This window comes from Heptranchias perlo, chromosome 17 (genome assembly GCF_035084215.1).
Source record: "Heptranchias perlo isolate sHepPer1 chromosome 17, sHepPer1.hap1, whole genome shotgun sequence".
NCBI classification, from domain to species: Eukaryota; Metazoa; Chordata; class Chondrichthyes; order Hexanchiformes; family Hexanchidae; genus Heptranchias; species Heptranchias perlo.
This window is the reverse complement of record NC_090341.1, coordinates 177,189-199,187: the sequence shown is the minus strand read 5'-3', so window position 1 is coordinate 199,187 and position 21,999 is coordinate 177,189. Positions and strand designations below refer to the sequence as shown.

General features: G+C 44.7%; 1 protein-coding gene across 1 annotated transcript in view; it reads left to right on the top strand.

Annotated features, from left to right (window-relative positions):
• The window catches only part of LOC137334345 (intelectin-1a-like), a 55,029-nt gene extending 33,253 nt beyond the window's left edge, over positions 1-21,776 (top strand). Inside the window, exons 6-7 of the mRNA XM_067999053.1 lie at positions 6,058-6,161; positions 21,624-21,776. Of these exons, the coding sequence (XP_067855154.1) occupies positions 6,058-6,161; positions 21,624-21,776 (257 nt within the window). The remainder of the gene's footprint in view (positions 1-6,057; positions 6,162-21,623) is intronic.
• The last annotated feature ends 223 nt before the right edge of the window (positions 21,777-21,999 follow it).

Genomic DNA, 21,999 nt, shown 5'->3' with positions numbered 1-21,999 from the left:
GTACCCTGTTCTATCCTTTTTTGATCCAAAGAGAGTGACTTCACATTTGTCTGCACTGAATTCCATTTGCCACAGTTTTGCCCATTCACCTAATCTATCAATATCCCTTTGTAATTTTATGTTTTCATCTACACTGCTTACAATGCCACCAATCTTTGTGTCATCGGCAAACTTAGATATGAGACTTTCTATGCCTTCATCTAAGTCGTTAATAAATATTGTGAATAATTGAGGCCCCAAGACAGATCCCTGCAGGACTCCACTAGTCACATCCTGCCAATGTGAGTACCTTCCCAATATCCCTACTCTCTGTCGCCTTTCGCTCAGCCAATTTCCTAACCAAGTCCGTACTTTTCCCTCGATTCCATGGGCTTCTATCTTAGCTAACAGTCTCTTATGTGGGACCTTATCAAATGCCTTCTGGAAGTCTGTATAAATAACATTCATTGACATTCCCCTGTCCACTACTTTAGTCACCTCTTCAAAAAATTCAATCAGGTTTGTCAGGCACGACCTACCTTTCACAAATCCATGCTGGCTCTCTCTGATTAACTGAAAATTTTCGAGGTGTTCAGTCACCCTATCCTTAATTATACACTCCAGCATTTTCCCCACAACAGATGTTAGGCTAACTGGTCTCTCATTCCCTGGTTTCCCTCTCTCTCCTTTCTTAAAAAACGAAGTGACATGTGCAATTTTCCAATCTAGAGGGACAGTTCCTGAATCTAGAGAACTTTGAAAGATTATAGTTAGGGCATCTGCAATGTGCTCACCTACTTCCTTTAAAACCCTGGGATGGAAACCATCTGGTCCTGGGGATTTGTCACTCTTTAGTGCTATTATTTTCTTCATTACTGTTGTTTTACTTATGTTAATTTTATTGAGTCCCTGTCCCCGATTCAATATTAGTTTTTTTGGGATTTCCGGCATGCTATCCTCTTTTTCTACTGTAAATACTGACGCAAAGTAATCGTTCAACATGTCTGCCATTTCCCCATTGTCAATGACAATTTCCCCACTTTCAGTTTTTAAGGGCCAACACTGCTCCTGACCACCCTCTTTTTCCTAATATAACTATAAAAGATCTTCGTGTTGGTTTTGATATCCCTTGAAAGTTTCTTTTCATACTCTCTTTTTGTAGCTCTTACTATCTGTTTTGTGACCCTTTGTTGATCTTTGTATCTTTCCCATTCGCCAGGATCTGTGCCATTTTTTGCCTTTTTGTATGCCCTTTCCTTATGTCTTATACTGTCCCTTACCTCTTTAGTTGTCCATGGCTGTTTTTTGTGGCAAGTAGAGTTCTTGCCCCTCAGGGGTATAAACCGATTCTGTATCACGTTAAATGTTTCTTTAAACATTTCCCACTGATCATCAGTTGTTTTACCCATTAACAGATTTGCCCAGTTTGCTGTGGACAGTCTCTGTCTCATCCCATTGAAGTCGGCCTTGCCCAAGTCTAGAATCTTAGCAGTTGATTCACTTTTTTCCCTTTCAAACACTACCTTGAACTCGATCATGTTATGATCGCTATTGGATAGATGTTCACGCACAGTTAAGCTGTCAACTAAATCTGGTTCATTACTCATTACTAAATCTAATATGGCTTGCCCCCATGTTGCCTCTAGGACATACTGCTGTAGAAAACTATCCCGGACACACTCGAGAAATTCACTACCTTTCTGACAGTTGCTAGTCTGCTTTTCCCAATCTATGTGAAGGTTAAAGTCCCCCATTAAGACCACTATGCCTTTCTTACACGCTTGTCTAATCTCTGCATTTATACAATCTGGCACTTCAGAGCTGCTGCCAGGGATCCTATACACAACTCCCACTATAGTCTTAGATCCTTTCCTATTTCTCAATTCAACCCATAAGGTCTCTGTTGGCTGCTTACCTCTCGTTATATCCTCCTTTATCATTGAAGTGATTTCATCTCTAATCATTAAGGCTACTCCACCCCCTCTTCCATTTTCCCTGTCTCTCCTGTAGACCTTATAACCCGGTATATTTAGTTCCCAATCCTGACCATCCTGCAGCCATGTCTCAGTAATAGCTATCATGTCATACCCTCCAATTTGAATTTGTACCTGTAGTTCATTTAATTTATTCCTTATACTCCGTGTATTTGTATATAGAACTCTTAGTTGGGCCACACACCCTAGCCTGACCTTCAGCTTTGATGCTGGGTTAATCGCCTTACACCTTCTAGTTTTCACTTTATCTGTCGTGTCTAAAGTACACTTTCTTTCTGCTGCTCTACGCTTTTTCCTTTCACTTGTTCTTGAACAACTGTTTGTACTATTTGTATTGTAAATTTCCCCTGGATCTTCCCCTCTCTTGCTGCTCTCAACTTTACTCCCTTCTGACTCCCCGCTCAGGTTCCCATCCCCCTGCCACTCTAGTTTAAAACCTCCCCAACAGCACTAGCAAACACCCCCATGAGGACATTGGTCCCGGTCCTGCTCGGGTGTAACCCGTCCCGCTTGTACAGGTCCCACCTTCCCCAGAACCGGTCCCAATGTCCCAGGAATCTAAATCCCTCCCTCCTACACCATCCCTGCAGCCACGCATTCATCCGGTCTATTCTCCTGTTCCTATACTCACTAGCATGTGGCACTGGTAGTAATCCTGAGATCACTACCTTTGAGGTCCTGCTTTTTAATTTATCTCCTAACTCTTTAAATTCACCTTGCAGGACCTCATCCCTTTTTTTTACCTATGTCGTTGGTACCAATATGGACCATGACTACTGGCTGTTCACCCTCCCCCTCCAGAATGTCCTGCAGCCGCTCCACAACATCCTTGACCCGAGCACCAGGGAGGCAACATACCATCCTGGAGTCACGTGTGTGGCCACAGAAACGCCTATCTGTTCCCCTTACAATTGAATCCCCGATCACTATAGCCCTGCCACTCTTATTCCTTCCCTCCTGTGCAGCAGAGCCACCTGTGGTGCCATGAACTTGGCTCTTGCTGCTATCCCCTGATAAGCATTTTGGTCCCTGGTTTGACCAAATGGTCTTTTCCACTCTTGTAGATACCTAAGTTGCCATTACAGCATCTCGTGGTTTCTTAAGTGAATCAAGTGTCTTGGGTTCAACCACCTTCCCGGAGATCTGTCCTAGCTGTTGCTCACTCTCTGTGTAAATCATAGAATCATAGAAAGTTACAGCACAGAAGGAGGCCCTTCGGCCCATTGTGTCCATGCCAGCCGAAAAAGAGCTATCCAGTTAAATCCCACTTTCCAGCACTTGGTCCGTAGCCTTGTAGGTTACAGCACTTCAGGTGCACATCCAAGTACTTTTTAAATGAGTTGAGAGTCTCTGCCTCCACCGCCCTTTCAGGCCGTGAGTTCCAGACCCCCACCACCCTCTGGGTGAAAAAAATTCTCCTCAGCTCCCCCCTAATCCTTCTACCAATTATTTTAAATCTATGCCCCCTGGTCACTGACCCCTCTGCTAAGGGAAATAGGTCCTCCCTATCCACTCTATCTAGTCCCCTCATAATTTTATACACCTCAATTAAATCTCCCCTCAGCCTCCTTTGTTCCAAAGAAAACAACCCCAGCCTATCCAATCTTTCCTCATGGCTAAAATTCTCCAGCCCTGGCAACATCCTCATAAATCTCCTCTGTACCCTCTCCAGTGCAATCACATCTTTCCTGTAATGTGGTGACCAGAACTGTACGCAGTACTCAAGCTGTGGCCTAACCAATGTTTTATACAGTTCTAGCATAACATCCCTGCTCTTATATTCTATGCCTCGGCTAATAAAGGAAAGTATCCCGTATGCCTTCTTAACCACCTTATCTGCCTGTCCTGCTACCTTCAGGGATCTGTGGACATGCACTCTAAGGTCCCTCTTTTTGTCTACACCTCCCAGTATCCTCCCATTTATTGTGTATTCCCTTGCCTTGTTTGCCCTCCCTAAATTCATCATTTCACACTTCTCTGGACTGAATTCCATTTGCCATTTTTCTGCCCACCTGACCAGTCCATTGATATCTTCCTGCAGTCTACAGCTTTCCTCCTCACTATCAACCACACGGCCAATTTTTGTATCATCTGCAAACTTCTTGATCATGCCCCCTACATTCAAGTCCAAATCATTAATATATACCACAAAAAGCAAGGGACCTGGTACTGAGCCTTGCGGCACCCCACTGGAAACAGCCTTCCAGTCACAAAAACACCTGTCAACCATTACCCTTTGCCTCCTGCCACTGAGCTAATTTTGGATCCAACTTGCCACTTTTCCTTGGATCCCATGGGCTTTTACTTTTTTGACCAGTCTGTCATGTGGGACCTTGTCAAAAGCCTTGCTAAAATCCATCTAGACTACATCAAACATGTTATCCTCATCGACCCTCTTTGTTACCTCCTCAAAAAATTCAATCAAGTTAGTCAGACACGACCTTCCTCTAACAAATCCATGCTGACTGTCCTTGATTACTCCGTGCCTTTCTAAATGATTTATCCTGTCCCTCAGAATTGATTCCAATAATTTGACAACCACCGAGGTTGGACTGACTGGCCTGGAATTACTCGGTCTATCCCTTTTCTCCCTCTTTAAACAACGGTACAACGTTAGCAGTCCTCCAATCCTCCGGCACCATGCCTGTGGCCAGGGAAGATTGGAAAATGAAGGTCAGAGCCTCCGTTATTTCCTCCTTTGCTTCTCTTAATAGCCTGGGATACATTTCATCTGGGCCTGGCGATTTATCTACTTTCAAAGATGCTAAATCCTTTAATACTTCCTCTCTCACTATGTTCATCCCATTCAATATTTCACACTCCTCCTCAACTATAATCTCTGTATCGTATCCCTTTTTTGTGAAGACAGACGCAAAGTATTCATTAAGAACCACACCAACATCTTCCGCCTCCACACATAGGTTACCTTTTTGGTTTCGAATAGGCCCTACTCTTTCCTTAGTTATTCTTTTGCTCTTTATGTATTTATAAAACATTTTGGGGTTTTCCTTAATTTTACTTGCCAGTATTTTTTCATGCCCTCTCTTTGCCTTCCTAATTTCCTTTTTAATTTGACCCCTGCACTTTCTACACTCCTCTAGGCTTTCTGCAGTATTGAACTGTTGGTACCTGATCAGTAAACTCCTTGGGCTCGATTTTACAATGGTGGCGGTTTGGCAGTGGGGGGCGGGGTGGTGAAGGTGCGCGTGGCAAACCCGCATGAACAAAACTTACCGTTTCCAACGCGATCGCACATTAATTGATAGTGATTAATGTCCTCTCCGGGTTTCAGGCCCGGCAGTTAGCCTGATTGACAGGCTGGCTGAGGTCAGGAGCTGCAACGCGAGGGAGGGGGCGAGAAAGAGAGAGCAAGATGTCATCCAGTGCTGGAACGGAAGACTGGGGCGGGGGGGGGTGGGGAGAGGGGAAGATCGGGGGGGGCAGAGGAGAAGATCGGGGGTGGTGGTGAAGAGGGGGACATCGGGGGAGTGAAGAGGGGGACATCGGACATCGGAGTAGGTTTCAAAGGTAGATTCATTTAGTGTTTTCACTTCCTTCCGTGGATTTTTAAATTTAATTTATTTTGTTTCTTGTTCCCTGATCCGGCCCTTCACTCCGGGTTTCACCAGGCGTGAATCAGAAGCGGTGGGCAAGCCGCCCAGGTAAGTTAAAAATCATTCTAATCACTCACTCTGTCACAGGTAAAGTGCCTTAAGGACCTCAATGAGGTACATTTGGCTCTTTAACTGTCATCCTGTCGGCTTTAATTGCCGGCGGGACTTTTGTTTTCAGGTCGTCCGCCGCGCACAGGTGGGTCCCTGGGAAACTCGGAAGACGGTGGGTTGGAGCTGGATTCCGAACTCGAACGGGATTTCCACAATTTTCGGAGCCCCCAACGCACCCACAATTGCCTTCTAAAATCACCCCCTTTGTGTCTGTAGTAACCTTACCCGCCACAGTCCTGAACCGTGGGACTAGTTAGTTATTTTCCTTAACTGGAGATCACAGCATTTTTAATAATTTTTTCATAGATCTAATTGATTGTTTTTGACTTATGAATAATCATTCTACTATGTCTTTGCAGGAGAATTTTACCCCAGCTTCATTCAATTCAGAGTATTCAACACTGAGAATGCAACAATGGCCATGTGCTCTGGAGTAAAAGCAATCGGATGTAACACAGAGCGTGTGAGTATGGGAACATTATGGGAAGTGGTTATAGACACATGGGCGGGTGGCGGGGGGGAGACTTAATCTTGGCCAGTGGCACGAAACAGACAATAGCGCATTGGCCCAAGGACTCAGGAGATAATGTCACATAAAAGAGGGTTACCTTTGGATGCAGGCAGAGAACCCCCCCACCAGATGGGCTGGTCACACAGAGAGACCCCCCATTAAGACATTGGCTTTTAGAATTCTTTGGAGCTGAGTGGGGAGATTCCCAGCCTCCAGTGATAGGTCCACCCCTTCAGAGTCCATCAATGACCCAGGGAACCTGTTGTAGACCTCATGGCACATAGTTCAGGTCCAGAGACTGCCACAGAGTCTACCTGTTTCTAATCTTCTATCATGTCATCTTGGTGCCACCTCTACCACACTAAGCCTTGTTTGTCACCCAACTGTAAGACATTAGAACATACATTTTACTGTTACTTTTATCCAATAACTCCCCAAAGGCTATATTGGTGAAGTCACCATATAACTGACCAGGTTTGATCCCTAGTCATTGCTGCAGAAACAGACAGTTGAAATGCTGTCTGTTGAAATGCATTGTATAGATGCTGAGAGGATGTTTCCCCTGGCTTGATAGTCGAGAGCTAGGGGTCATAGTCTCAGGATAAGGGGCCAGTTTAGGACTGAGATAAGGAAGAATTTCTTTACTCAGAGGGTCGTGAATATTTGGAATTCTCTACCCCAGAGGGCTGTGGATGCTCAGTTGCTGAGTATATTCAAGACTGAGATCAATAGATTTTTAGACTCTAAAGGAATCATGGGATATGGGGGTTGGGCGGGAAAGTGGAGTTGAGGTCAAAGATCAGCCATGATCTGATTGAATGGCGGAGCAGGCTCGAGGGGCCGTATGGCCAACTCCTGCTCCTATTTCTTACATTCTTATGAAATTCAGTGATCCTAATGGACTGCAGTTTGTTTTTTAATTACCTTCATTGTCCATAAATTTTGTGCTCATCAAGATGAGGGATGTTAGTGCTGAGGAAATCACAAGATTTAATGCATTGAAGAAGGCCATTCCGCCCATCACGCCTGTGCTGGCTCTCTGAAAGAGGGTCCCATTCCCTTGCCCTTTCCTCACACGCTAGTCTGGAATTTTCTGTGCACAACGGTTACTATTAGGACATTCCACATCCTGACAACTGTCTGGGTTAAAAAGTAAGTTCACCTAACCTCTCCTTTCACCTCTCTAGGTGACCATGCTATGATATGATATATAGTATGGGACAGCACAGGAGACTATTCGACCCATCGTACCTGTGCCGGCTCTTTGAAAGAGCTATTCAATTAGTCCTACTCTCCTGCTCTCTCCTCATAGCCCTCCAAGTTTTTTCCTTTCAAGTATTTTTCCATTTCCCTTTTGAAAGTTACTATTGAATCTGCTTCCACCGCCCTTTCAGGCAGCGCATTCCAGATCAACAACTTCCATTTATATAGCACCTTTAACATAATAAAACGTCCCAAGGCGCCTCAAAGAAGCAAATATCAAACAAAAATTGACACTGATCCACATTAGGAGATATTAGGACAGGTGACCAAAAGCTTGGTCAAAGAAGTAGGTTTTAAGGAGCGTCTTAAAGAGGAGAGAAAGGCGGAGACGTTTAGGGCCTAGGTAGCTGAAGGTACAGCCGCCAATGGTGGAATGATTAAAATCGGGGATGCGTAAGAGGCCAGAATTGGAGGAGCGCGGAGATCTCGGAGGGTTGTAGGGCTGGAGGAGGTTACAGAGATAGGGAGGGGCGAGACCATGGAGGGATTTGAAAACAAGGATGAGAATTTTAAAATCGAGGCACTCCCAGACCGGGAGCCAATGTAGGTCAGTGAGCACAGGGAGTGATGGATGAACGGGACTTAGTGCGAGTTAGGATAGCGGCAGCAGAGTTTTGGATGAGCTCAAGTTTATGGAGAGAGGAAGTTGGGAGGCCGGCCAGGAGAGCATTGAAATATTTGAGTCTGGAGGTTACAAAAGTTTGGATGAGGGTTTCAGCAGTAGATCCTGGAACTCCCTACCTAACAGCACTGTGGGAGAACCTTCACCACACGGACTGCAGTGGTTCAAGAAGGCGGCTCACCACCACCTTCTCAAGAGCAATTAGGGATGGGCAATAAATGCTGGCCTTGCCAGCGACACCTACATCCCATGAACATATGTAAAAAAAGATGAGCTGAGACAGGGATGGAGATGGGCAAAGTTACGGAGGTGGAAGTAGGCAGTCTTGGTGATGGAGCGGATATGTGGCTGGAAGCTTATCTCAGGGTCAAATAGGACGCCAAGTTGCAAACAGTCTGGCTCAGCCTCAGACATTGGCCAGGGAGATCATAACAACTCGCTGCGTAAATAAATGTTTCCTCATGTCTCCTCTGGGTCTTTTGCCGATCACCTTAAATCTGTGTCCTCTGGTTACTGACCCTTCTGCCACTGGAAACAGTTTCTTTTACTCTATCAAAATCGTTCATGATTTTGAACACCTCTATCAAATCGCTCCATAACCTTCTCTGCTCTAAGGAGAACAATCCCAGCTTCTCCAGTCTCTCCACATAACTGAAGTCCCTCATCCCTGGTACCATTCTAGTAAATCTCCTCTGCACCCTCTCTAATACCTTGACATCCTTCCTAAAGTGTGATGCCCAGAATTGAACACAATACTCCAGCTGAGGCCTAACCAGTGTTTTATAAAGGTTTAGCATAACTTCCTTGCTTTTATACTCTCGGGGGGAAAAATTGGATTGGGCCTGTTTTTGGGCAGGGGTATCGCTATCCGTTATCACCCCGCACCCAATGGCCCCTGTGCAGGCCTGAGGACTTACCTGCGATCTGTGCTGGGAATCAGCGTGAGCGAGGAATCCGTGCAATTCACATAATCCACCAGCAGGGGGAGCTCCAATCTCTTAAAGGCGTCTGGCTGTTAGAAATCTCTTAAAGGTAGCTGGTACCTGTTATTTGCTGAAAATAACAGTCTACTGTTTACACGGAGTCTGAACAGAGATCAGACATCGCACACGTAAAACACAGATGCAGGTCCCGTCCCTATGTTTACATACTGATGAGTTATGTTAAAACATTGAACAACTACTAAATCCCACATCCTCCAATCTGCATGCCAGACCTCACCAATCTGCCGATCTGAGTTTGTACCAGGCCTGCGGGAGTGCGTGCACCAAGGTTCTCTGCTGATGCACTAGAGGCCTTGGTGCAAGAGGTGGACAGAAGGAGGGACACCCTATATCCTCAGGGTGGGGGGGGGGGGGAGGGCAAGAGGCCCTCCAGACATATACCCAAAAGGCAATGGGAGGCAGCGGGGATGAAGTCAATGCTAGGTGCATAGCACCATGAACATGGATGCAGTGCAGGAAGAAGTTCAATGCTTTGACATAAGTGGTCAAGTTGAGTGAGATTAACTCTCAAGTGGCGTCTCCTACCAACTGCACCACTAGCCGCATCCACTGCTCCACGCGCTACAACCCCCCATCACCCACATACCAACTCAATTCTTCCAATCAGATGCAACTCGCCAAGGCTTCTTCGACAGCACCTCCCAAACCCACGACCTCTACCACCTAGAAGGACAAGAGCAGCAGGTACATGGGAACAACACCACCTGCACGTTCCCCTCCAAGTCACACACCATCCCGACTTGGAAATATATCGCCGTTCCTTCATCGTCGCTGGGTCAAAATCCTGGAACTCCCTTCCTAACAGCACTGTGGGAGAACCTTCACCACTCGGACTGCAGCGGTTTAAGAAGGCGGCTCACCACCACCTTCTTAAGGGCAATTAGGGATGGGCAATAAATGCCGGCCTTGCCAGCAATGCCCACATCCCATGAACGAATTTTTAAAAAGTCCCAAAATGGTATCTATCACTTTAAATCAACGTTGCATCCCAATTATTTCCATTTTCTCCTTACTTTACATGCTTCCGGCGTTCGTTATCTGTGCCCGCGCTAACTCCTATACTAAGATGGCGTCCGGCGCACATTACGCTGAAAACGTGCGTGCACAGCCAAGGCACCACCTTGGCACTACGGGAGGCCGCATAGCGCCAAAACAACAGGCGCCACACGGCCAATTTAGCGCCCACTGCCTCTGTCAATAAAGCTCAGGATCCCATATGCTTTCTTAACAGCCTTCTCAACTTGTCCTGACACCCCCAGGTCTCTCTGTTCCTGCACTCCCTTTAAAATTGTACCATTTAGTTTAGATTGCCTCTCCTAGTTCTTCCTACCAAAATGTATCACTTCATACTTCTCTGCATTAAATTTCATCTGCCATGTGTCTGCCCATTTCACCAGTCTGTCTATGTCCTCCTGAGGTCTGTTACTATCCTTCACATTGTTTACTGCATTTCCGAGCTTTGTGTCATCTGCAAACTTTGAAATTATACCCTCTCTACTCAAGTCCAGATCATTAATATATATCAAAAAAAGCAGTGGTCCTAATACCGACCCCTGGGGAATTGGATATATGCTTCAAAAGGAAAAAATTTCAGAGCTATGCAGAAAGAGCAGGGGTGTGAGACTAAATGGATAGTTCTTTCAAAAAGCCAGCACAGATACGATGGGCTGAATGGCTTTCTTCTGTGCTGTATGATTCTATGAAATAATGGTGTGACTGTAGACTGATAGGAGAAATGCATCGTGGCAGGTCCTAGGGTACTTGACGTCCACCTGTCATTCTGATGGTCACATACAACCTGTTTATTAAATTGGTACCAGGAGTTTGTATGGTACACCGATTCCATCGATGTGGCCTTACACTTTAGGGAAGTCAGTCACTCTGGAAAAGCTGAAGAGTCTTTTCCTGTAGAAGGTCATCAGCCTAAGGAAAATGAATAAAGTACTTGGCTCTGGAAAACAAGACATTATTTGTTGAGTGTATTCAGGAGGAATTTCTCATTCAGTATGTGGATGGCCCGACTAGAGAGGGGGCAAAACTTGACCTCCTATTGGGAAATAAGGAAGGGCAGGTGACAGAAGTGTTGGTGAGGGATCACTTTGGGACAAGTGATCATAATTCCATTAGTTTTAAGATAGCTATGGAGAAGGATAGGTCTGGCCCAAAAGTTAAAATTCTAAATTGGAGAAAGGCCAATTTTGATGGTATTAGACAGGAACTTTCAGAAGTTGATTGGGAGAGTCTGTTGGCAGGCAAAGGGACGTCTGGTAAGTGGGAGGCTTTCAAAAGTGTGTTAACCAGGGTTCAGGGTAAGCACATTCCTTATAAAGTGAAGGGCAAGGCTGGTAGAAGTAGGGAACCTTGGATGACTCGGGAGATTGAGGCACTAGTCAAAAAGAAGAAGGGGGCATATGACATGCATAGGCAGCTGGGATCAAGTGGATCCCTTGAAGAGTATAGAGATTGCCGGAGTAGAGTTAAGAGAGAAATCAGGAGGGCAAAAAGGGGATATGAGATTGCTTTGGCAGATCAGGCAAAGGTGAATCCAAAGAGCTTCTACAAATACATAAAGGGCAAAAGGGTAACTAGGGAGAGAGTAGGGCCTCTTAAGGATCAACAAGGTCATCTATGTGCGGAACCACAAGAAATGGGTGAAATCCTGAATGAATATTTCACATCGGTATTTACGGTTGAGAAAGGCATGGATGTTAGGGAACTTGGGGAAATAAATAGTGATGTCTTGAGGAGTGTACATATTACAGAGAGGGAGGTGCTGGAAGTCTTAACACGCATCAAGGTAGATAAATCTCCGGGACCTGATGAAATGTATCCCAGGACGTTATGGGAGGTTAGGGAGGAAATTGCGGGTCCCCTAGCAGAGATATTTGAATCATCCACCGCTACAGGTGAGGTGCCTGAAGATTGGAGGGTAGCAAATGTTGTGCCTTTGTTTAAGAAGGGCGGCAGGGAAAAGCCTGGGAACAACAGACCAGTGAGCCTGACATCTGTAGTGGGTAAGTTGTTAGAGGGTATTCTGAGGGACAGGATCTACAGGCATTTGGAGAGGCAGGGACTAATTAGGAACAGTCAGCATGGTTTTGTGAGAGGAAAATCATGTCTCACGAATTTGATTGAGTTTTTTGAAGGGGTAACCAAGAAGATAGATGAGGGCTGTGCAGTAGACGTGGTCTACATGGACTTCAGCAAAGCATTTGACAAGGTACCGCATGGTAGGTTGTTACATAAGGTTAAATCTCATGGGATCCAAGGTGAGGTAGCCAATTGGATACAAAATTGGCTTGACGACAGAAGACAGAGGGTGGTTGTAGAGGGTTGTTTTTCAAACTGGATGCCTGTGTCCAGCGGTGTGCCTCAGGGATCGGTGCTGGGTCCGCTGTTATTTGTTATTTATATTAATGATTTGGATGAGAATTTAGGAGGCATGGTTAGTAAGTTTGCAGATGACACCAAGATTGGTGGCATTGTGGACAGTGAAGAAGGTTATCTGGGATTGCAACGGGATCTTGATCAATTGGGCCAGTGGGCCGATGAATGGCAGATGGAGTTTAATTTAGATAAATGTGAGGTGATGCATTTTGGTAGATCGAATCGGGCCAGGACCTACTCCGTTAATGGTAGGGCGTTGGGGAGAGTTATAGAACAAAGAGATATAGGAGTACAGATTCATAGCTCCTTGAAAGTGGAGTCACAGGTGGATAGGGTGGTGAAGAAGGCATTCGGCATGCTTGGTTTCATTGGTCAGAACATTGAATGCAGGAGTTGGGATGTCTTGTTGAAGTTGTACAGGGCATTGGTGAGGCCACACTTGGAGTACTGTGTACAGTTTTGGTCACCCTATTATAGAAAGGATATTATTAAACTAGAAAGAGTGCAGAAAAGATTTACTAGGATGCTACCGGGACTTGATGGTTTGACTTACAGGGAGAGGTTAGACAGACTGGGACTTTTTTCCCTGGAGAGTAGGAGGTTAAGGGGTGATCTTATAGAAGTCTATAAAATAATGAGGGGCATAGATAAGGTCGATAGTCAAAATCTTTTCCCAAAGGTAGGGGAGTCTATAACGAGGGGGCATAGATTTAAGGTGAGAGGGGAGAGATACAAAAGGGTCCAGAGGGGCAATTTTTTCACTCAAAGGGTGGTGAGTGTCTGGAACGAGCTGCCAGAGGCAGTAGTAGAGGCGGGTACAATTTTGTCTTTTAAAAAGCATTTGGACAGTTACATGGGTAAGATGGGTATAGAGGGATATGGGCCAAGTGCAGGCAATTGGGACTAGCTTAGTGGTATAAACTGGGCGACATGGACATGTTGGGCCGAAGGGCCTGTTTCCATGTTGTAACTTCTATGATTCTATTGAACGGCAGTGTTGCATTGCCTACTGGTCAATCTGACAGATGTCATCCTTGGCAATCTGAAAGGAGCCAATAGAAGTTCCAGGCATTCATGACTTTCACCAACACAAACAAAGCCTTGCTGGTCATAGGGGAGATTTTGAAGCCTGGCAAAATACTATGACCATAGAATGACTGAAGTTTACAGCACAGAAGGAGGCCATTCAGCCCATCATGTCTCTGGTGATTCTAAGATAGAGCAATCCAAAACTAATCCAATTGACCCACTTTCTCCCCATAGCCCTATATCTTCTTAATCTCTCGAGTTATCCTTGGAACTCTATTCTTTGATACATTCCCTTTGGCCTGATAGGAATATATTGCATCTCATATTTGAAATGCTGACCTGTCAACCTGTTTGCCAACTTTCCTGTCCAGTTAATTTAGACCAGATCCCTTTTATCATAGAATCATACAGCACAGAAGGAGGCCATTCAGCCCATCGGGCCTTGCTGACCTTGGCCTTTTTCCATTCCAACACCCTTATCTTTGACTCTTCATTATCCATACAATCATAGAATCATAGAAAATAGGAGCAAGAGTAGGCCATTCGGCCCTTCGGGCCTGCTCCGCCATTCAAAATGATCATGGCTGATCGTCTAACTCAGTACCCTGTTCCCGCTTTTTCCCCATATCCCTTGATCCCTTTAGCATTAAGAAATATATCTATCTCCTTCTTGAATATATTTAATGACTTGGCCTCCACTGCCTTCTGTGGTAGAGAATTCCACAGGTTCACCACCCTCTGAGTGAAGAAATTTCTTCTCATCTCGGTTCTAAATGGCATTCCCCGTATCCTGAGACTGTGACCCCTGGTTCCGGATTCCCCAGCCATCGGGAACATCCTCCCTGCATCTTTAATATTCTTACATTGAGCTTATATTGTGCTTACTACTTCCGAATTGCTCTCCTATTCTCACATCAGTTATTTGACCCATTTCATTTCCCAAGACTAAATCAAGCAATGCTTCTTTCCATGTTGGATTAGGAACAGACTGATCTCGGAAGCAGTCCTGGATAATTTCTAAATGGGCTTCTGCATCTAGATCAGATGCATTACCTTTATTCCAGTCTTTCTGGAGATAGTTTAAATTATTTCCTGGTTGTTCATGTGTATCTCTCTGAACTCTATCGATCGCTCCCTTTAACTCATCTTCACTGTTTGGCCTGGAATGTACACTGAATATTGTACCATTTCCCTTCCTACTCCGTAGTTCTATCCATATAGATTGTGTCTTAATGCAACCCACTGGGATCCTTACATTCTGGCACTGTGATAGAATCCCTCCACCCTGATTTTCCCTTGCAATCTTTCCTGAAACTAGAAATATTAAGTTCTCAGTCCTATCTAAAGCTATGTCCCATCTCCATTATACCTACTCCGTCGTCTCCATTATAGAGACTGCATAGTCTTTGTTACACTCACCATCATCTCCATTACACCCACCATCATCCTCTGGCCTCTTGCGCATCCATGATTTCCATCGCTCTACCATTGGCGGCTGTACCTTCAGCCACCTAGGCCCTAAGCTCTGGAATTACCTCCCTAAACCTCACCACCTCTCTACCTCGCTCTCCTCCTTTAGGATGCTTCTTAAAACCTACCTCTTTGACCAAGCTTTTGGTCACCTGTCTTAATATCTCCTTATGTGGCTCAGTGTCAAATTTTGTCTGATAACGCATCTGTGAAGTGTCTTGGGACCTTTTATTACGTTAAAGGTGTTTTATTATATAAATGCTTGTTGTTGTTGCATATCTAATTCTCTTCTGAAAGTTACCATTAAATCTGTTTCCACCACCCTTTCAGGCAGTGCATTAAAGATCGACGTTAAGCTAATTGGTCTATAGTTCCCTGGACTTGTTCTATCTCCCTTTTTAAATATAGGAATCACATTGGCTGTCCGCCAGTCCTCTGGCACTATTCCCTTTTCTAATGAATTTATATATATATATGTATATAGTGCCTCTGTTATCTCTTCTCTAACTTCTATTAATATGCATGGATGCAATCCATCCGGACCAGGGGTTTTATCCTCTCTAAGTTTGATTAGTTTATCAATTATCTGCCCCCTTTCTATCTTAAATGTCTTTATATCTTTTTTGATCTCTTCTTCTACTGTCATGCCCACCTGGTTAGTTTCCCTGGTAAATACTGAGGCAAAGTAACTATTCAATATTTCTGCCATTTCGCTGTCATTACCTGTGAGTTTATCGTGCGTATCCCTTAGTGGCCCTATCACTATCCTGCTTTCTCTTTTGTTATTTATGTGTCAGTAAAATACTTCACTATTACTTTTTATATTCCTTGATAATTTAATTCCGTAGTTCTCTTTGCTTTCCTAATTGTTTTTTTTTTGACATCCTTTCTAGCCTCCTCGTATTCCCTTTTGTCATCATTTCCTTTACTGTCTATGTACTTAGTGTCTGCCTTTTTCTTTAGTTTCAATTTTACCCTTATCTCTTTATTCATCCATGGTGTTTCACTATTGGCTAGTTTGTTCTTGTTTTTTAGATGAATATATTTCTCCTGAACTCTATTGATCACTGTTTTAAATATTTCCCATTGCTGTTCTATCTCTTTGTCTGTCAATTTTTTCCAGTTTACCTTCTTTAGTTCCATTCTTATCCCCATAAAATTAACTTTTTTCCAGTCTTTTATTTTGGTCTTTGTCTTACTTATGATTTTTTCAATCACAATTTTAAACCTTATTATGTTATGATTGCTATTGCTTTGATGCTCCCCTATGCTTACTTTTCTTATCTGTTCTGGTTCATTTCACAATATTAGATCCAGCAGTGCTTCATTACTTGTTGGGCTTCTCACATACTGTGTATGAAAGGAGTCCTGTACACACTATCATATCATCGTAGGTACAGTTCAGGAGGAGGCCATTCAACCTATTGTGCCTGTGCCAGCTCTTTGAAAAAGCTATCCAATCAGTCCCCTTCCCCTGCACTTTCCCCATGGCCCTGTAAATTTTTTCCTTTCAAGTATTTATCCAATTCCCTTTTGAAAGTTACTATTGAATCTGCTTCCATCGCCCTTTCAGGCAGCGCATTCCAGATCATCACAACTCACTCCATAAAAAAGTGTTTCCTCATGTTGCCTCCAGCTCTTTTGCCGATCATCTTAAATTTGTGACCTCTGGTTACCGACCCATCTACCATTGGAAACAGTTTCTCCTTATTTATTCTATCGAAACGCTTCATGATTTTGAACACCTCTATTAACTCTCCCCTTAACGTTCTCTGATCCAAGGAGAACAATCCCAGCTTCTCCAGCCTCTCCACATAACTGAAGTCCCTCATCCCTGGTACCATTCTGGTAAATCTCTTCTGCACCCTCTCTATGGCCTTGACATGTAAAAGCTCCATTCCACTTTCCCTACCTCTTCTTGCCAGTTTATTTGGGGGTAATTGAAATTTCCCATGACTGAAATTTCCCATGATTGAAATCTCCCATGATTGAAATCTCCCATGATTGAAATCTCCCATGATTACTATTTGATGTTTTTTACTAATTTCGTAGATTTGTCTTTATTTTTCATCCTCCATTTCCCTTCCACTATTAGGCGGTCTGTAGAATGTATCTATTAACGTGATCGATTTCTTCTTATCCTTTGTCTCAATCCATAGGGATTCTGTTTCTATCTTAATATTACTAATGTCCCTTTTTTCTATTGCCATTATGTTGTCTGTATTAGTACAGCTGCCCCCACCACCCCCCCATCCTTCCCTTTCTAAATACGTTATACGATATTTAACTGTCAGTCCTATTCTTTCTGTAGCCATGTTTCAGTTATCCCCACTGCATCTGGCTCCTCGCTATGAATTATTGCCTCCAGTTCCCCCGTTTTGTTTCGGATGCGGTGTTCATTGCTGTACAGGCAATTTAATTTGTTTTTAATAATTGTTCCCCTCACTTTCTTTTAAACAGTTATTTTGTACTCATGTTCTATAAATATTTGTTCCCTGACCGTTTATGTTACCCTTGTTCCTTACCTTGGTCTGACCTTTACTCTCACCTCCTATTTCTTTTACCTTCAGACTTATGTTATTTTCACCAGATCCCCCCCAATCTTACTAGTTTAAAGTCCTATCGACAGCCCTACTTATCCATTCTGCTAGTACATTGGTCCCATTCCAGTTCAGGTGGATCCCATCCCAATGGTATAGTTTTTTCCTATCCCAGAAATGGTGCCAGTGTCCCATAAAATGGAACCCCTCCTTCCCTCACCGCTCTTTCAGCCACACATTCACCTTCCTGATCTGCCTATTCCAATGCCAATTACCATGTGGCTCGGGTAGTAATCCCAAGATTACCACCCGTGAGGTCCTGTTTTTTTAATTTAGCTCCTAAGTTCTAATGTTCCCTTAGCAGGACCTCCTCCCTTTCCTTCCCTATGTCATTGGTCCCAACATGGACTGTGACAACTGGATGTTCCCCCTCCCTTTCCAAATTCCTCTTGAGTTGCTCTGAGATTTCCTTCACCTTTGCACCAGGTAAGCAACACACCCTCCTGGACTCTTGGTCACGACTGCAGAGGACGCTATCTATCCCCCTGATTGTAGAATCCCCTATGACTATAACCTTTCTATTCTGCTCTTCCCCCCCCTCCCCTTGGACTGCCCCCTGCTCCACGGTTGGTATTCTGGCTGTCCACCCCGCACCCTGCACCCTTACCCTCACAGGTAGCAAGTACATTGTACCTGTTGGATATGACCAGAACCTGCAGGGCCTCCTTCTCCACCTCCCTTTGGTTCCTCTTACCTTGCTGACTAACAGTCACACTTCCCCCTTTCCTGTACCTGTGCTTTCCGCTGAGATGTGATTGTACTCTGGAGAAAATGATCCAAAAGGTCCTCCCCCTCCTATGTGTGTCAGTGTGTCTCTAACTCACATTCCAGATTTTTTTCTGGACACCAAGGGAATCAAGGGATGTGGGGATTGGGCGGGAAAGTGGAGTTGAGGTAGAAGATCTGCCATGATCTTATTGAAAGAAGTAGGCTAAAGGAGCCATATGGCCTACTCCTGCTCCTATTTCTCATGTTCTTAGAACTCTGAGCTGGAGTGTCTCAAGGCAGAGACACTTACTACAGATGTGGCAATCCCCGACAGTCTCACTGTCCACATACTCCCACACATCTGGACTTGGCTGAGCGAAAGGCGACAGAGAGTAGGGATAATGGGTAGGTACTCACATTGGCAGGATGTGACTAGTGGAGTCCCACAGGAATCTGTCTTGGGGCCTCAATTATTCACAATATTTATTAACGACTAACGGGAGGAGGAGGCTCTGCAAACATCCCCATTCTCAATGATGGCGGAGTCCAGCACGTGAGTGCAAAAGACAAGGCTGAAGCGTTTGCAACCATCTTCAGCCAGAAGTGCCGAGTGGATGATCCATCTCAGCCTCCTCCCGATATCCCCACCATCACGGAAGCCAGTCTTCGGCCAATTCGATTCACTCCACGTGATATCAAGAAATGGCTGAGTGCACTGGATACAGCAAAGGCTATGGGCCCCGACAACATCCCAGCTGTAGTGCTGAAGTCTTGTGCTCCAGAACTAGCTGCGCCTCTAGCCAAGCTGTTCCAGTACAGCTACAACACTGGCATCTACCCGATAATGTGGAAAATTGCCCAGGTATGTCCTGTCCACAAAAAGCAGGACAAATCCAATCCGGCCAATTACCGCCCCATCAGTCTACTCTCAATCATCAGCAAAGTGATGGAAGGTGTCGTCGACAGTGCTATCAAGTGGCACTTACTCACCAATAACCTGCTCACCGATGCTCAGTTTGGGTTCCGCCAGGACCACTCAGCTCCAGACCTCATTACAGCCTTGGTCCAAACATGGACAAAAGAGCTGAATTCCAGAGGTGAGGTGAGAGTGACTGCCCTTGACATCAAGGCAGCATTTGACCGAGTATGGCACCAAGGAGCCCGAGTAAAATTGAATTCAATGGGAATCATGGGGAAAACTCTCCAGTGGCTGGAGTCATACCTAGCACAAAGGAAGATGGTAGTGGTTGTTGGAGGCCAATCATCTCAGCCCCAGGGCATTGCTGCAGGAGTTCCTCAGGGCAGTGTCCTAGGCCCAACTATCTTCAGCTGCTTCATCAATGACCTTCCCTCCATCATAAGGTCAGAAATGGGGATGTTCGGTGATGACTGCACAGTGTTCAGTTCCATTCGCAACCCCTCAGATAATGAAGCAGTCCGAGCCCGCATGCAGCAAGACCTGGACAACATCCAGGCTTGGGCTCATAAGTGGCAAGTAACATTCGCGCCAGATAAGTGCCAGGCAATGACCATCTCCAACAAGAGAGAGTCTAACCACCTCCCCTTGACATTCAACGGCATTACCATCGCTGAATCCCCCACCATCAACATCCTGGGGGTCACCATTGACCAGAAACTTAACTGGACCAGCCATATAAATACTGTGGCTACAAGAGCAGGTCAGAGGCTGGGTATTCTGCGGCGAGTGATTCACCTCCTGATTCCCCAAAGCCTTTCCACCATCTACAAGGCACAAGTCAGGAGTGTGATGGAATACTCTCCACTTGCCTGGATGAGTGCAGCTCCAACAACACTCAAGAAGCTCGACACCATCCAAGATAAAGCAGCCCGCTTGATTGGCACCCCATCCACCACCCTAAACATTCACTCCCTTCACCACCGGCGCACTGTGGCTGCAGTGTGCACCATCCACAGGATGCACTGCAGCAACTCGCCAAGGCTTCTTCGACAGCACCTCCCAAACCCGCGACCTCTACCACCTAGAAGGACAAGAGCAGCAGGCCCATGGGAACAACACCACCTGCACGTTCCCCTCCAAGTCACACACCATCCTGACTTGGAAATATATCGCCGTTCCTTCATTGTCGCTGGGTCAAAATCCTGGAACTCCCTTCCTAACAGCACTGTGGGAGAACCGTCACCACACGGACTGCAGAGGTTCAAGAAGGCGGCTCACCACCACCTTCTCAAGGGCAATTAGGGATGGGCAATAAATGCCGGCCTTGCCAGCGACGCCCACATCCTGTGAACGAATAAAAAAAAAGATGAAGGCATAGAAAGTCTCATATCTAAGTTTGCCGATGACATAAAGATTGGTGGCATTGTAAGCAGTGTAGATGAAAATATAAAATTACAAAGTGATATTGACAGATTAGGTGAATGGGCAAAACTGTGGCAAATGGAATTCAATGTAGGCAAATGTGAGGTCATTAATTTGTTTATTAACCTCTTTATTTTATTATGTCCTTAACTCTTATTTATTATTTATTTATACCAGATTTTACTTTATTGAAATTCGGATCCCTTTAATGTTTGCATCCTCTATTTAGTTCATTTTAATTTTATCCACTTAGATCTGATTAATTAATTAAACACTTAGCTTAATAATATGCGCTATCGGCACAAATGAATGCGATTGGCTGGGAAGCTTCACCCACAAATACATAAAATTAAGACGTCCAATGAGGCTTGTGTGTTGGAGCAGTGGATCACCCAAGCAGAAACCCTGGGAAACGGGTTAATGTCACAAATCAGGCACAAAACTTCAGTCCCCCCATTCCCTCCCCACCCCACCCCACGCACACATATGCCCAGGAAGCATCTGTCCCACCAGAGCACCAGAGCAGAATTAATACCTTGATTTTGATAACCTGTCCAATTGAAACACAATTTGAGAAACTAATAGGAATTGCTGAAACCCAGAGTTCAAGACACCAGCAAGGTTAAAATAAAAGAGATGAGGTGAATGAGGAAGTAAACAAACTTGGGTTTTAAAAGCCTGTACACTGTAGGAAGAAAGGGAAACAGAGTACTAAGGAATTCTAGTTTTGAGACCTTAGGAAAGAATGAGTTAAAGTAGGAGTTGGTGCAATGAGTCTTAATTCTACTGAGTATTTGGAACTTAGGAGGAACAAGAAAAGAAAGACCACTGATCATAATTGTAATGATCAAATAAAGATAGGCAAGAAGGATTGGGATGGAGAGAAAGGTTGGAAGCTAGAGGTGAGAGAGGAATTACCAAACAAGCTTTCTACTGGTAACACAGTGGTATCTGCTGAAATTTAAATCTGTTTACTTTTATTGGTTTTAGTTCTGTATTGGTGGGACCAGGCATTTCCCTCAGGATGGGCCTACCCAGTGCGGCGATTTCATGGGATTGGCACTGAATGGGTACGGGACAGGAAACGACCGGAGTGAAACAAAAGCACTAATAGAATCGACTGTCCTCATCTTCTATCATTAAGGACCACGAGCTTTGCCCTATTATCCCATTCAGGGGCGATATTAAAGATTTAAATAAACTTTTAAACATGTTCTAACGATTCTTACCACACAAATACAATCAATTATTCAGAACTACAGAGGGTCCCTAGGTTTTGCTGCATTTAATTGTAGAACGGTGAAACTGGTTAAAGTGGCCTTTATTTTAATCCAACTAAACCGTTCCGGTTCCTGATACACATTCT